The sequence below is a fragment of the Pygocentrus nattereri genome, chromosome 25 (assembly GCF_015220715.1).
Source record: "Pygocentrus nattereri isolate fPygNat1 chromosome 25, fPygNat1.pri, whole genome shotgun sequence".
Taxonomy (NCBI): domain Eukaryota; kingdom Metazoa; phylum Chordata; class Actinopteri; order Characiformes; family Serrasalmidae; genus Pygocentrus; species Pygocentrus nattereri.
Window position 1 is genome coordinate 17084799 of NC_051235.1, and position 17647 is coordinate 17102445.

The 17647-nt window shown below is 38.5% G+C and overlaps 1 protein-coding gene across 1 annotated transcript in view; it reads right to left on the reverse strand.

The window, feature by feature from the left end:
* Positions 1 to 17647, reverse strand: part of igdcc3 (immunoglobulin superfamily, DCC subclass, member 3) — a 132886-nt gene that overhangs the window by 29617 nt on the left and 85622 nt on the right. The window contains exons 3-6 of the mRNA XM_017706152.2: positions 9370 to 9514; positions 9125 to 9255; positions 8196 to 8333; positions 971 to 1129 (exon numbers count right to left, since the gene is read on the reverse strand). Coding sequence (XP_017561641.1) covers positions 971 to 1129; positions 8196 to 8333; positions 9125 to 9255; positions 9370 to 9514 — 573 coding nt within the window. The remainder of the gene's footprint in view (positions 1 to 970; positions 1130 to 8195; positions 8334 to 9124; positions 9256 to 9369; positions 9515 to 17647) is intronic.

The following is a 17647-nucleotide window of genomic DNA, read 5'->3' on the forward strand; positions in this document are numbered from 1 at the left end:
CTTATCAATGCATTTTCTAAACCTCTTTATGTGCAAGGCACACCAGCCTGGTCATCCTAACTATAATCAGTCTGGTCACTCTATCTATGATCAGTCTGTTCACGCTATCTATGATCAGCCTGGTCACTCTAGTTACAATCAGTCTGGTCACTCTAATTACAATCAGTCTGATTACTCCAGCCATAATCCATCTGGGTAGTCAAGCTATAATTAGTCTGGTCACTCTAGTCACAATCAGTCTGATTACTCCAGCCATAATCCATCTGGGTAGTCAAGCTATAATTAGTCTGGTCACTCTAGTCACAATCATTCTGATTACTCCAGCCATAATCCATCTGGGTAGTCAAGCTATAATTAGTCTGGTCACTCTAGTCACAATCAGTCTGATTACTCCAGCCATAATCAATCTGGGTAGTCAAGCTATAATCAGTCTGGGTAGTCAAGCTATAATTAATCTGGTCACTCTAGTTACAATCAGTCTGGATATTCTATCCATAATCAGTCAGGTCACTCTAGACATAATCAATCTGGCCAGTGTAGCAATAATCAGTCTGGCCAGTCTAGCTATAATCATTTTGGCCAGTCTAGTTATAATCAGTCCGGTCACTCTAGTTATAATCAGTGTGGTTACTCCAGCCATAATCAATCTGGTTATTCTATCCATAATCAGTCAGGTCACTCTAGACATAATCAGTCTGGCCAATCTAGCTATAATCATTCTGGCCAGTCTAGTTATAGTCAGTCCGGTCACTCTAGTTACAATCAGTCTGGTTACTCCAGCCATAATGAATCTGGCCAGTATAGCTATAATCAGTCTGGTAACTCTAGTTAAAATCAGCCTGGGTAGTCAAACAACAATTAGTCTGGTCACTCAGATTTAATTTGTCTGGTCACTTTGATTCAAACAGTCTTTGTGCAATGTAACCCAACTTTAGGTTAGTTTAACTTTTAGACTTATTTAATGACTCACCTCGCACCACCAGTCGCCCCTGAGCGGTCCGGCGCAGACGGGTGCCCGGTTTGTTGGCTGCGCAGACATAAACACCCGAGTGCTGCACTCTGACATCAGAAATCATCAGGTTACCTGTGCCCAACACCTGTATACCCTCAACTCCAATCGGCCGCCCATCTGTCAGAGAGAAGAAGAGACACAAAAAAGAGAAAACTCCAGCCTCAATAATAAACCTTATCAATGAGTGCCGCTATTAAAGGAATGGTTCAGACAATAATGCTAACAGGGCTAACAATTAATGAAAGTGAATGAATGAAAATCATATCACAGTATCATGGTGGCTACTAGCTTCCATTCATTGTTAGCAGATGTTTACCAAAAATCATTTGGGGAGGTGGTTATTGATCAAGAATCAGATGAACTAAACTATATGAAGCACAAACATTCCAAAAAAAAGCATCCCATGGATGAATACTTCTTCAGAAACATGTTCATACAATCAGTTATAATTTTTTCATTTGTTTTTTTTAACCATTATACAGAAATATAAGAGGCAGAGAGAGAGAGTGGAAGTTTGTCCATTGAGGATCCTTAGGGGTTTTTTTTTGTACTGGAGCTACATGACTAATGTCTCAAACAAATAATAAAACCATATGGCCACATGCTTTGCTTGCTTCAAACCATGTGGAGTCATTATACAATCTCTACCCAGCTTGCTTACCTTGTTTATACATCGGTGCTGTATGACATCCTGTTATCTAAACAAATTAACATCATCACAGACAGCATATGGCTGCTGCTACTGTTTTTGTGATGCCTGCTTTGTTCATTTTTTATAGATATCAGTACAAACTTCCTACACATTGTTGCTGTTTGAGAAAAACTGTTTATTTCTGTCATTTTTAAATTTTTTTCACAAAATTTGAAAAAGCCTTTATTGTGAGTTAAACTTTCATGATGAACGGAACAATAAAAATGCTCTCAAATTATGTGGAAAAACATTTAGTTCCATTGATTTCCATTAAAGCCATGGAACATTTTTTTTCCTTTTCCTCTAAATTAATGAGATATGAGGTTTCATTTTCAAGTGATGATCAAAGACACTGTGTCATATTTTCACTTCAGGTTTTAGGTTTAAGCTTTAAGGTTTGGTACCCACAGCAGCAGCAGCTGTACACCAAGCTTTCAGACTGTGTGACCACCACAGAGAGAACAATGGGGCCAATTGGAGTGAGGGGTTTGTGGGAGGAGCCGTATGAGAGGGGCAAAATACAAACGCCAGTGACGCAGGAGAATTCCGTTGCCATAGCAGCACCGTGTGTGTTCGGTCATGTGAGGGGCAAATGCTGGTGTGTGACTGCCTCGTTCCAGCTCTGCCCAACTGGGGTCCTGCTGGATCATCTGAGCTCAGTGCCTTGTAGGGCTGTCACTATTACTCAATTAAACTCATTAAAAATATATTGATTTAAACTGACCTTCTAAACAAATTGGCAATAATTAGTAGCACGTTTTAAACGATACTGGTTTCTCTTGCAGTACGAAACAGAGCCTGATGGTCCCATTTGGAAGCATTTAGATGGATCCTTTTTGCTCCACATGTAGATTTATATACTTTTTTTTGTTAAATCATTTCACTGCAAAAATGACATGTGAGGTCTTCTTAAACATAGTCAAAACATGTAACATTTCTGGTTTGGATTTGATTGTTGTAATATTGTGAGACTATTTCACTTATTTCTTGGCTGTTTTACATAATTATTTTATCTACATGTATGTAGTCAAGATTCTTTATTCCATTTGCAGATAATTTTGCTTTTTCATCATAAGAGCTCATTTAAAAAGTTAATTATCGCCATTATTTCTTGAAATAAGAAAAACTGTTTACCAATGCAATCCCTTACATAAAATACACCATATGGCCAAAAGTATGTGGGCACAATATCATTATATCTATATGAGCTTCTGACATCCCACTCCAAAACCATGGGCATTAATATGGAGTTCAGGACTTTTGTATGCAGTAGCATTAACATTACCCTTCACTGGAACTAAGGGGCCCAAACCCTGAAAAACAGCCCAAGATCATTATCCCTCTACATCCAAAATTTATAGCTGGCACTATTCATTCCGGTAGGTAGCACTCGCTTGGTATCCATCCAGATTTGTCCATCAGATCACATGTTTTTCATGTATTAACATGTTTTTCCATGTGACCATACATTTACACAAGAGTGTAAAAAAGATCAAGTGTCAGGAAAACAAAAAAATCATATGTAACTCATGGTAAGTCACTTTAGATTAAATTACTTGACAGTAAAGTGAAACTTACTTGAAGGGAGTTAAGTAATCTTAAAGTATATCAGAGATGGGGACTTGATTCAAATAACAAGCCTTTTATTATAGAAAAATGTTAAGTCTGATGGACAGAAAGAAGTGGATTCAGGAGATAATTGTAGTTTAAAGAAAGGAGGCTTTTATTATTTAGGCTTTTAAAAAAATGGATTATATGATTATTTATCCAAATAATCAACATATTAAACTGTTTTTTCCTCAGTCAGCCTGTGACATTCCTTAAATGTGCTTTCAAATCAGAAAATCAATTCTAAATGTTGACCCTGGATCTGTACACATCACTTCAAATTAAACAAGACTCTAATATTTCTCCATCAGTCTAACCCCTCTTTATTACAGCATTCACTGTCATCCATTCCATATTCATGTTATTATTATGCTGTGCATTAAGATGCCTGGCAGGCGGATGTTAGCTGAGCGTAATTTAGAATGACTAGCCGTAATTGTCTGACATCTGCCAAGTCAAGTTATACAGAGCTAAAGCTTAATAGCCTATTCAGCGCACTAAAGACCAAACGGAGAGCCATGATTTAAAAAGCCAATAATTTTGAGAGCCAACTAGCGCAATGGGGCTCCACACTAAGAGCCAAAATATGATGGCAAAACTGGATGATTCCTGCTGATGGGATTTTATCACTGCTGCCACTGAGCTACAGGTTTAACCAAATCTACAATTATTCTCTTTGGCCCTGAAAGGTCTAAAAAGACATGTAGATCTTAAGGACTAACACTCAAACCAATCAACACACATACACCATTCTCTGTGCACTTTGTAGGCATTTAATTATAGACTGTAAAGCATCTTCTACAACTTCTTGTCCAAACTTGATCTGACCCTGCCTACAATGCCAAGTTTTAAGTCAACTGGATTTATGCCCAAAAAATTCTGTCTGAACCCAACCACTTGATCAAGTTTTGAGACCAAATCTGACCTGAGCCAAAGAAAATTCTGTCCAAAACTGAACTAAACATGCCCATCATCACCCAAATTGCTGAACAAAACCAGTAAGGAGGGTGGACTGTGAGGTAAAACCTGCTAACCCTTTAAAATCCCAGTTTTTATAAGACCCTGGTCTTAAGAGGTTAAAAATTTGTTGTGAGTTGTGAGAACCTGAACTTGAAATTTGAGCCCAACTTGGGTCTGACACAAATTTGGGCAATGATGTCTTAACCTCATCATTTGTAACGTAAGTAGTCAGGTCTAGTCGGGTTCAGACAAACATTATAAGCTTTTGCCTGATTCTTTTACTGTCCCCCTCTACCTGCAGCTCTGATAGCATGAAAAGTGAACAACCATGGGGCCAGAGATTGACCTCTAATGAAGCACTGACTGGATGACTGACAAAATCTATCTATCTATCTATCTATCTATCTATCTATCTATCTATCTATCTATCTATCTATCTATCTATCTATCTAAATAATATTATTTGCTCTTTAATGGACCAAACTGACATTTATAATCCAGAAACAAAAAAATGACTTGCCTATTTAAACAATGTCAACCAAATAAAATGCTACATTGAAATTCATAGGCAACTGGCTACCCCTGATAATTATGCTTTGACTGATTTCGGTACAGGTGTAGCAGCAGCATTCAAATCTAGCACAAGTGCAATTATGAATCGTATCAGTATTAGTAGATACTAGATAGTAGAAAAAAAAACAAAAAACTAAACATTGCTTCGGACAGATGTTTAGATTTGACAGATATTGTGTAACTGATATTTATCTCTATAAATATTTATATATTTATTGTAGTCTGGAAGAGTGGAACACCTAGGTAACACTGGCTCACTACACTGAAATGTCTGTATTTCAGTCTTTGTATTGCTTTTGCAACACTATAGAAATAAATGTTGCATTTCCAATAATGCTAATCCAAGTAGACACAATCCAAATTTCTACATCCCTATTGTTTATGTCAGAAATAGACAAGATAAAACAAAAATAATAAACTGGCTGATTGCTAATTGTGCGTTTGTTGTAAAACGCTGCTGATCCCGACCCGGGCTGAATCTGATCGAGCATCGCTAGTACATCAGGGTGTCTGCAATTGATACTGTGTGGCTGTTGCCTGAGTGCAACAATTACTTTGATGCTAATATTGATTCAGACACCTACACAAAGCCTCTTAAAACCATTTATTCCTGCAGCCACTCTTTGTATTTAACCTTGATGAGAATGTCTGAGGTTTCTTGAATGGAATCAAAGTGATGCTGAATCAATCATCATGATAATGTCACTGAAGTACATGTGAATTTCAGTACAACTGGAGGAAAGTGGCCTGGTGCATATATATGTGCTGTTTTGGTTTGTCACCACAATAAGCAAACGGAGAAAACACACTTGAGTGTCGCAATAAACATGACTTGACACATTTATATCACATCGATTATACAGCTTGGCTTCCTTTCTCTCTCTCTCTCTCTGTAATCCAATATGCCCAAATCTAATCCCATATTGTTAGCATTTAATTCCTACAACATTCTGCAAGGCAATATCCACAATCTGATTATCAACACTGCTTACAGACACGGCCAGGCATTTACATTTTGAATAAGCAAAGTGGATCAGGTAATAGCTAGAAAAGACTGCTCGATCTGATAGCATAGTACTAAGCATGCTGCAGGAAGTGTTAAGTACAGTTAAAGATAGCATCAACACCGCAAGTGTGTGGTTACTGATATAATCAGACCATTTTTAGGCTAAATTCTATGCAAATTGGTAACAAGAAGGAGGAAAAAAAATGGAGAAAGATATACAGAGGAAGATAAACGAGAGAGAGAGAGAGAGACTGTGTCTATTAAAAGTGAGATTCCTGTTATGATAAAGTTTAAAAGTAATGATTTTAACTAGGGTCCTAGTTACACCACCGACATTCAACATATATGTCTGAAATTGCCTGGAAAATACTCATAGCAGACCACCGCAAAGATTCAAAATGTAATGTTAGATAAAACTCATAGCTTTTATCGATCGCTGTCAGAGCAAAACAAAAGAAGAAAGTCACATCTGATTTTATACTGTGTTAAAATTTCATCATGAATGGAGCAAAAGAAACAGTCCAAAATGACTTCAAATAAAATCTTCTTCCTTACACTGAAACTTAGGAACATTTTGTTGTTCTCCTGTAAAGTCACTGTTAGGGATACACAGCATATGTAAGACAATATCAATTAATGATAAAATAACCTCTACCAGATGAGGTTGAGGTCGTATCCATGGATAAAAATATTGCGCCGACCACTGTAGTTTATCGACATGAAGGAAGTCTTTTATTACTATGATAATAGGAACAGAAAGGTTTTTCCATTTAATGTATGTTCAGGTGTCAAACGGCTCTTTATGGTGATAAATAGAGTCCATTAATGATATATGGGGAAAGAAGACAAATGGTTGAGATGGCAAATCAACACATGCATGTGCACAGATGTTAATGCAGCTCTATTGCACGCATGCATATACACACACACACACACACGCACGGATATTTCATCAGTGCAAAGTGTCACCTTAGACACAGTCACACTGCTTTCTTTCTGCTTTAATTTATATGAAGGTCGGTGAGATTAACATCACGCAGAAAATCATTCTGATGCATCTTTAAAATAGCTTCAGAAAGCTTTGGGCTTCCAACAAGGGAAGACCAGTTTCTCACAGCTAATGTCCAATCTGAAGTGAATAATAGAATAGCAGAAGAATAAGCTTTATCTTTTTTCTATTGCAATAGGTTTAGTTCTGTATGTTACACAAAATGAATTAGTAGTGGGGCTGCACTTTATATCATATATAATGTGTAAATGAGCCTCTAAGCCAGTCAAAGTTTGTTTTTAATTTTATTTTTGTCTAGACCAATCACAGATCCAGATGTGTGCTTGCAGATTTTTAATCAAGGTATTCATGTAATTTTTTTAAATAATTATTTTTGGTCAAATTAATTCAGACCAGTCTTTGTTAATGTCAACTCATAAATTCACCAATGTGTTTTTAATATATTGCAAAGCATTGCAAAGCATACTGCAATATATAGCAATGTAATCACCATTATAGTATTTCAGTCATATGATGCAACCCTAAACCCAATACTCATGGTCCTCCTGAGACATTTCTGGTTTTTGGCTCCAGCTACCAGCCCTGCACATATCTCCTCACACGCCTTCTTAACGGCTAGCTTAAGGTTGACGAGATTGTGAGATTTTGTGCAAGATACCCATCTTGTCCCATAGTAATCGGCCAGTGGTGATATTACTGTGTTGGGGTGGCAGGTAAGAAAAAAACCCCACTTTTCTGCGCTGACTTTTTGTGCTACCAGCATAGTGTGTGAGTGTATTTTCTGAAAAAAGAGCAATGAATACTAACCACAGCACCTTTCTCCAAAAAACTCTTAAGGCTGTTTATATAACATATAATAAAATATGCTTCAGTTTTTGCCATGGGTTTGATAAATAAAACATTTACAGCCTATAACCCGCTTCTTGTTCAAATAATAAACATTGTCAGGTCAGCCTATAGGCTACTGTTAATCTACCTTACTGTTATCAAAGTCTATTATTATCATTCTAATTGTTGTTGTGATTATTATGCTATAAAAACAGTAATAGGCTTATTTTATTTGGTCACACTTTATTTGGATGGTCCCCTAAAGAAGATCTACAGATACTTAAATCATTAACAATGATCATTAATAAAATCATTAATACTCAGCTGATTATCAACAACCTCATGTTAAGGTTCGGTTTAGGAGCAGGTGTAGGTTTTGCCTTGAGGTTAGGGTTTGTGTTAGGTCTAGGATTAGGGACAGATTTGATAGAAACTTCCACCACTCAACTTTAAGTTCACTTGCATTTTACAGATATTTAGTTGAATGTTTATGTATTTATATGCTTACCCAGCCGGCTCCAGGACACAATGGGACGCGGATAGCCAGTGGCAACGCACTCCAAGATGGCAGTCTGGTGCACAGTGAGGGTGAGGTTCTCGGGACCGACAAGTATCATAGGGTCTTTGTAAACAGAAGACTGAGAGCCTAGAGGGGGTTAGGAGAGGGGAGAAGATGAAGGTCATAGACATATCAAATATAATCTGTATAATGATAAATTTATAACTACACAACTTATCTCTACTTGTGTCTACTTGTCTGTTCATCATGAAATGGGCAGCACTAAAGGGCAGCTAGCTTTTTACATGGTGCAAAAACAATAAATAATTCTCTTATGATGTTCAAACCACTGCTCACTAAAAAGAAAAAATGATACATTTATCTACTGATGAGCATCAGAGTGTGTGGGTAGAGTGCAATGGAGCAACTCCTCACTCACATATTAGAGAAAAGCTGCTTCATGTTCGCTCCATATGACTTATTCTTATGTCATTTAGATCTCGAACTGAAGACAAGCCATTGCACACAATTCAAGCTCGTTAAAAATTCTGCGCTATGCTTGCATTTTTCAGAAGGTCTGTCAGCTTGAAAGGATTGTTGAGTTACAACACAGAAAACTGCAGAGGGTAAACAAATGCACATGCTTTTAGCACAATGTAATTCTCCATAATAGATCACATGAGACTGTTTGTGTAAGTGTCTGAACTTTGTTGCGTCTTTTGAGAGTTTCCAGTACATGCCTGTTGTACCAGTACCATGCATGAATGGCCAGCGCATGCAGAGAGTAACTCATGTCACAGAGAGGTTACGTGTGCAGAAAAGGACCTGAGCCTGTGGAACAGTGTGGCTTTGGAGCTATAGAGACCCTCTGATGAGCACGAGTGTGTAGATGAGAGTGTTGGGAGAGTATAAGTGCATGTGTGCCATTGAGTTGAGACCTGAGACAGTGAGGCGGGCACCAGCGCTGTGTTTGACTCCAGCGCTGTTGTGGGCAACGCAGCAGAACACCCCGCTGTCCTCTGGCCGAACACCTGTTATCTGCAGCACACCTGTGGGCAACAGGGTATACCTGAGAGTATAGAGAGGAAAGATATGGAGATAAGTCACTACAGTATAATATAGTAAAGTACATAGTGTAGTAAAATGTGGGTATTTATGAGTGTTAATCTAATGAGGGTCATACCGATCGTCGCTGGTGTCCACCGACCTCCCGTCTTTCTCCCAGCTGATGACTGGTTCGGGCAGGCCATGGATCTGGCACTGAAAGCGTGCAACACCTGCCAAATCTGTCCGTACTGAGTGTGGGTGCACATGGAAATCTGCCATTGCTGGTGGAGAGAGAGAAAGAGAGAGAGAGAGAGATTGAGATTAAAGCTGTCAACATTCATTCACAGACATTTTAAAAAGGTACAGGTATGAAATAGAACACACATTCTAAGGTGTGTGTGTGTGTGTGTGTGTGTGTATGAAAAAGTGGGTTTCTGGGGGAAAAGGGGACACATCTGAAACACATCTGGGACTTGTGGATTCTAAAAGTTTCATTCCAAAATGATGCACATGAATTTGTAACAATTTTGGATATAGCAATATCCAAATAATAACAGCTGATGTATAACAGAAAACATAGTTTCATTTGTCTAATAAAGGTGGAATTAATCATAATAAAGCACTGATATTTCTTGTGTCTATAAAGCCCACTCCCAACAACATCCATCATGAAAAAGAAAAGGTAAATATCTGAAAATGGTCTATATTTTTCAGATTTGAAGCGTGGTCTATCAGGTCTTACATAGAGTCCCATTTTTTCCAGTTGTGGAAACTCCTGTTTTCCACTTATTTTTCTTTGACCTTCCTCTTTGTTATGCAAGTGAATGACCTTATGTTATATTTTATGTCTCCTGAAAAATGAATAACTTTGACTGTTTTGAGTGGTAGTTAAATAAATGAAGGGTGGTCTCTGATTTTTGCACTCATATACATGTGTGTGTCTGCATGCACACACATACACATGCACATCTGGGACATGCGGGTGTCATCTGGACCTGCATGGCAGGACACAGAAGGCCAACCATGAGTGTGTGAAAAAGGAAGAGTAATCACACACCTACTCAGCTACAGATGCTCACACACGCACACACACACAGACCAGAGCTGGATGGATAGAGGCCAATTAACCCCAAAAGAAGCCAGTGATTAACCAACCTAGAGAGAGCCAGGTGGGCTCGAGACAGTGATGTAGAGAGAGAGCGTCTCATGTGATGTGAACTACACATACACACACACCTATTCACACGCCCACAAGCCCAACCACATGCCCTATTTTCTACAAACAGATGCACACAAACACACAATCTTTAATCTGAGAATTTGGTTTTCATAGATAACTTGAACTTATAGGTACTTAGGTATTATGCCAGTGTACAGGTGTTCACTGGAATCCAAAATGCAATGTTCACTTAGTATCCCAGTTCAAACAGTACACTGGTCATTCAGGGCAACTGTGTCTATTCAAGGTAGACTTCTCAAAACCCATAAGCAGAGAGACTGACCAAGCTTGCCAAGTCTGTTCTGAGTCAATTAAATTGTGATAATAAAGAAATTCATTCTTATTATCTTACATTCTGAATCTTTTTATTAAGTCTTATAAATACTACAGTCATTGGTGTCACTGATAGTCACTGGTGTCACAAGCAGGAGTTGTTACACCAGTGAAGACAACACAATTTGGCATGAAACTTGATTGTTCCAAGATGGGCCGTAGATTGAGTCTTCAGTTCACTTCTCTTTAATCACACAACAATCTGCAAATTATGCAACTGATTTTTTTTCATGTGTTAAAATAAGTGACAAATCTAAATAAATAAATGACAAATATAAAGGCCTCAAATGTAAAATAGAAATTTTAGCTGGAAACACTTTGTTTGGATTTTGGAGGGTTTTAAAGTAAGCTTTTTATGTTGTTAAACATTAATGCCAATGATATAAACTAAGAGGCAAATTTTCTTCAGAATTAAACTTTTATTAGTTATTTAATTTTTCTAATCGATGCATTCCACTGTTTTTCTCATATATAACATGCCAGGAAAAGCAGTGAGAAATATTATTTTACTATTTGAATTCAAGGCCTGAGGGAGAAACATCAAAAAAACAAAATCAAAAAGCTGTAAATAAAAAGCCCGCAAATTTGTTTTTATCATTCAGGAACATTCACATCATTACTAATCTGTGAGTTATGCATGGATGTTTAACAAATTTGTATTAAAGGTACAAAACCAAGGAACTACTGCTATATGCTTCTACCTAATTCAGTGATAATTTTTTTTCTAAATTAAACCAAATTCCAATAATTAATTACAAATCATAATGAATAAAATTCAATTTGCCATCATTTGGCACTGTGCAAAGTCTAAGAATATTCTGGTGTTCCTGTGATCTGATGCTGGGAGATGTTGTGTATAGAGCCTCTGAAAAAAGCTTCTACAGCTTTAGGCATCTGGAGTCAAATAAATGCATGAATTGATGTCAGTTATGGAGGGTTATCTGAGCTGGAACACAGCTCTTTGTGTGTGCATGTGTTCATGAATTACCCTTTATTTGTATAAAAGAGCTTCGGACAAAACAAATAAAACTTGTTAGCTTAAATCTGTTAGGACAAATCTGTTATTATTTTTATATTTGTATACATTAGGCATAGGCATTTCATCTTATAGCTACAGGTTACTGCACACCAGACACATCAGGCAGATGCTACCAAAGATAGTGACGCCACTCAGCATTTCACTACTACAGTACTACATAAAACCCAGACCCAGACACAAATCCATAGTAATGTTATGTGACATTATGGCTAAATTTTAAGCCAAGAAAGTCTTTCAGATAAACAGACAAAATTGAATAGTATGCTTTCCCCTGTGATGGTCAAAGTTTTATTCCATTAAATCTACCGAGTAGATTGTAAAATGAGCCTTCACTTCTTCAGCACTTTTCTGCAATGCTGATTATATGCTACAGCTGTTCTTTGGACTGTTTGCTACCTGGTGCCAGAATCCCTCTGGCAGCACTGTGTGAAGCCTCTCATTTGTGGCAGACTTTAGCCAGCTGCAGTAGTCTTTCTATGCTTTTCTACACTATTATAAATAAAGGATCTGTGCAGGTACATTTATCGTTCATCAAGGTATAAACAATGTAAATGTTCCCTCAAAGGTACAACATAAGTTTTTCCAGGTGAAAAGCATGTATTTGTACCTTTTCATAACCTAATGTTTTAAAACAGAACAATAAAATACAACCCCAATTGCAGTGAAGTTGGGACATTGTGTAAAACATAAATAAGAACAGAATACGACTTGCAAATTCTTTTCAACTTATATTCAATTGAATACACTACAAAGACAAGATATTTAATGTTCAAACGGATAAACTTTATTGTTTTTTGCAAATATTCACTCATTTTGAATTTGATGCCTGCAACACGTTCCAAAGAAGTTGGGACAGGGGCGTGTTTACCACTGTGTTACATCACCTTTCCTTTTAACAACACTCAATAAGTGCTTGGGAACTGAGGACACTAATTGTTGAAGCTTTGTAGGTGGAATTCTTTCCCATTCTTGCTTGATGTACAACTTCAGTTGCTCAACAGTCCGGGGTCTCCGTTGGCGTATTTTGCGCTTCATAATGTGCCACACATTTTCAATGAGAGACAGATCTAGGCAGGCAGGCCAGTCTAGTACCCGCGCTCTTTTACTGTGAAGCTACGCTGTTGTAACACGTGCAGAATGTGTCTTGGCATTGTCTTGCTGAAATAAGCAGGACGTCCCTGAAAAAGACATTGCTTGGATGGCAGCTTATGTTGCTCCAAAACCTGTATGTACCTTTCAGCATTAATGGTGCCTTCACAGATGTGCAAGTTACCCATGCCATGGGCACTAACACACCCCCACACCATCAGAGATGCTGAGTTGAACTTTGCGCTGATAACAATCCGGACAGTCCTTTTCCTCTTTGGCCCGGAGGACATGATGTCCATGATTTCCAAAAACAATTTGAAATGTGGACTCGTCAGACCACAGGACACTTTTCCACTTTGCCTCAGTCCATCTCAGATGAGCTCGGGCCCAGAGAAGCCGGCGGCGTTTCTGGGTGTTGTTGATATATGGCTTTCGCTTTGCATGGTAGAGTTTTAACTTGCACTTGTAGATGGAGCGACGAACTGTGTTCACTGACAGTGGTTTTCTGAAGTGTTCCTGAGCCCATGTGGTAATATCCGTTACAAAATGATGTCGGTTTTTAATGCAGTGCCACCTGAGGGATCGAAGGTCACGGGCATTCAATGTTGGTTTTCTGCCTTGCTGCTTACTTGCAGAGATTTCTCCAGATTCTCTGAATCTTTTGATGATATTATGGACTGTAGATGATGAAATTCCTTGCAAATGCACATTGAGAAATGTTGTTCTTAAACTGTTGGACTATTTGCTCACGCAGTTGTTCACAAAGTGGTGAATCTCGCCCCGTCCTCGCTTGTGAACGACTGAGCCTTTCAGGGATGCTCCCTTTATACCCAATCATGACACTCAAATTTCCAATTAACCTGTTCACCTGTGGAATGTTCCAAACAGGTGTTTTTTGAGCATTCCTCAACTTTCCCAGTCTGTCAAAATATAATTCAAATGGATTTTGATACAATTATGTTCCCTGACTAAAAGTACTGAGATGCACCCTTGAGTGTACCACCACAGTGACAAGAGGGGGACTGCCCCAGTGACAGTTTCATACCTTTATTTCTGAGAGTGTGTGGACTACACAGATAAGAAACTGATTAAATAAGACGCAGGCACTTCACTGGCCTCTGGTGAAGACATCTCATAATCTTAATCCATGCATATGCATATGTATATGTGAATGTATGTCACAGACAGGCTTTGGTATATTTGCATATTGAAAAACCTTAATTACTTTTTTAATATTCAGAAATTCAAACCTATCCATAATATACATTTCTATCACAAAATGGCACAAAGAAATTTGCTACTTCTAGTTCAAAACCTTTTCAGATTCTTCCACTTTTGTATTTTCAAAATCTGTGATTATTGATTAGCTGAATTAACAACCTTCCATATCTTACGTCTAATCTCTTTAGAGATACCTCCTGGAAAAAGAAACACTTGGCAGTTTTGACTGGAAATTAAATAAATTAAGTGTGGTCTCTGATTTTGCAGAGTACTGTACTGTTACTGTATGTTGACTGATCTAAAGCAAATAATGTTACAATCATTTAAAAGCAGTTAGATGGTACTTTATTTCTCCTGACAGTGTGAGCAGCTCTGTTGATATGACCTTCTCTGTTGGAGTCGAAGTTGAGTACACTTTCCTGACTTTCCATGTAGGAATTACCTACTTGGAAACATAGTTTTCTTCTAGTAGGAGGTTGGAAATTTAAATTGGAAACCTCACCTCATCACACATCTACATGCACGTGGCTGGCTAAAGCAAAGCGACTGATAGGTGTAAAGTGACAGTGCTGATTCCAGCTGGGTGTCCAGGAAACACTGTCTATTGAAAATGGGGACTTGGAAAAATATTAAACGCCATCCTCCAACCTAAAGCTAATTGAGCTTCAGAGCACATGGAGGCTCTCGTTGGGTTCCCGGCTCTCACTCTCTTGTCTCTGGGTGAGGGAACGTGACATGGGGGAGGAGCTGTCAACACAAACTCAATTAGCACAAGGCCAGGCTCTTTCACAGCTCGCGCCACAAGTGCCCTTCTTCAAATGTCAGCCGTAATTAACTCGGGCCGAACGGGCCCGTTCGGGAACACTCTTAGCATAACAAGAACCAGTACCCCCCCTTGTTACTTTCTTTATCTTGCCCTTTTTTACCAGTCTTTTTTGTCTTCCGACTGGTCAGGATTATTTTAGCTTAGCTTAGCGCTCTGCCGGACTCTTGGCAGGGGTGTTGGGCGAGTTAAGCTTTCTCAGAGATGCCTCTGTAATGGGTTGTTTTGTTTGCGCAAATGGCGAGACAAAGGCGTAGGGGTGAAAAGAGCGAGAGAAAGGAACACACACAGAAAAAGAAAGAATTCTCTGAGGAAAAGAGGAAAAAAAACAAAATGAACTTCCACACATATCTAAGAGATCGCCTCCGCTGGAGACAGACCAGGCAGAAGAGAGGGCCGTGTCTTTTTCTCCCTTTATGCCTACTTCTCTCTTTTTTCCAACCTCTCTTGTTTTCTGTGTATGCTATCTGGCCAAAAGTATGTAGACACCTGACAATCACACTTATATGAGCTTGTCGGATGTCTCACTTCAAAAACATTGGCCTTAATATGCACAACTATAACAGTCTCCATTCTTCTGGGAAGGCCTTCCACAAGATTTTGGACTGTGTCTTGGGAATCTGTGCCCACTCAATCAAAAGAGCATTTGCGAGGTTAGGCACTGACGCTGGACAAGAAGACCTGGCTTGTTCAGTGGGGCTGAGGTCAGGGCTCTGTCTAGGGCAGCATTAGCATTACCCTTCACTGGAACTAAGGAGCCACTGATACCCAGACCATTAGAAATTATAACCCAGACCAAACCAAATAATGAAGAATGACTCCAGAGAACACATAAAAGCACTTACAGTTGACCAGGGCAGAAATTTCACAAGATCTTCAGGACATTTACATTCATAGCATTTGACAGATGCTATCACCCAGAGTGACTTACAGTTTGGTTATTTTACACAATCAGATTAAGGTAGTGTTAGGAGTCTTGCCCAAGGACTCTTATTGCTATAGTGTAGGGTCCTTGCCCAGGTGGGGGATTGAACCCACGTCTACAGTGTAGAAGGAAGAGGTGTTACCCACTACACTATACCAACCCTGGTACAACAACCATAGGGCAGTATGACCCATTCTACTGCCAAGGAGACTGCATGGCTATGTGTTAGCAATGGGTGTGCCTAAACTCAATAACTCAGAGGGGTGTCCACATACTCTCTCTCTCTCTCTCTCTCTCTCTCTCTCTCTCTCTCTCTCTCTCTCTCCATCTTTCAATCATTTCAACCTTGACAATTAGCTCATGACAGCTGTGAGGTTATTACAGCTGTGAGTTATTACAGTCACAGTGATCAAAACTGAAATGGTGCAAACACCTGTTAACTAAATGTCTCAGAATCTTCAGTATCAATTAATCACAAGTCAAAACATTTTTCCCATGTGACATCCCACTCATCGCTATATTAATACCCTTGTTAAGCATGTGTTTCAGGTAAGATCTAGGTATAATATGGTTTCTATTAGAAAGGAAACACTCATCTTTAAAAAAAATAAGGAAAAGAACCAACATCTTCTCATGAACATAGTCTACTGACAGGCAGCCGTAGATTTCATACATAGAATTCATGCATTTTTATTTTATGTAGATCATGAACCAAAACATCCATTTACACTGAGCTGAAAACAGATATTTTCCTATAATTACATTTACAACATTTGGCCAATTTTAGACCGTCATTGTCCAGTATAGTCCATTTTTTTGTTCAGCTCAATTAAGACATGATGATACTACATGACACCAAAACCCATCTGAAAGCAGTGTCTGTGGAGAGTTCTGTGGTGGTTCCAGTGGTAGCCAAGGAGTCTGTATCATTAAAGCATGCACACATACAGAGGCATCTAGGGCACTGAGGGCCAGGTTGTAATTCGCTCATAAAAGCATGGCTAGAGGGAAATGGCTCACTAGTTTATCCATAAGGCTCAGAAGTGGACAGACAGAAAGAATAGACTCTAGGGGTGCGCGCACACACACATACACATACACAGACACACACACACACACACTGCCCATCATCAAAGCTAGGCTGCTGTTCTGATCTCACAAACGACCACACACTTCCTCTCTCAGACACAAACATACACATAAATCACATAAACAATCACACATACAGTACTGTAAAGTTTAAGGCACCTAACTATATATTTATATAGGGCTTTTGTGCTTTGACACCAAACACCAATATTACAATAAGAACAAATAATATTAATGCAAAATTTGTGATTTTATGTGTGTTAATGTAATCTTTTAAACATTTCCATACCTCTCATTAAGAGAACATGCTATTAGGTGTTGGTGGATTTGAAGTCTAGAACCAAACTTTTGCTCTTTTAACCAATTCACCACATGTCAACCGCTTTTTGAAAGGAAAAAATTCTTGTTAATTTTTACTGCATTTATATTTAAATGCATTTATTCTGGTGTTATATTGTTTTTATTAGCAAAAACACACTTACTGCCTAAATGTATAGTTTCAAACTATTTGCTCAGGTGCAGAGACGTCCACAGTACTGTACACTAATTTACTCTTTCACAGCAACACCTCAAACCTTCATTGTTCGATCTTTTGGGAACATCGGCTGCACTGAATGGACCAAATAAATGGACCAATGGAAACTGTCCAATAATACTCTGAATAAAATTACGTTAC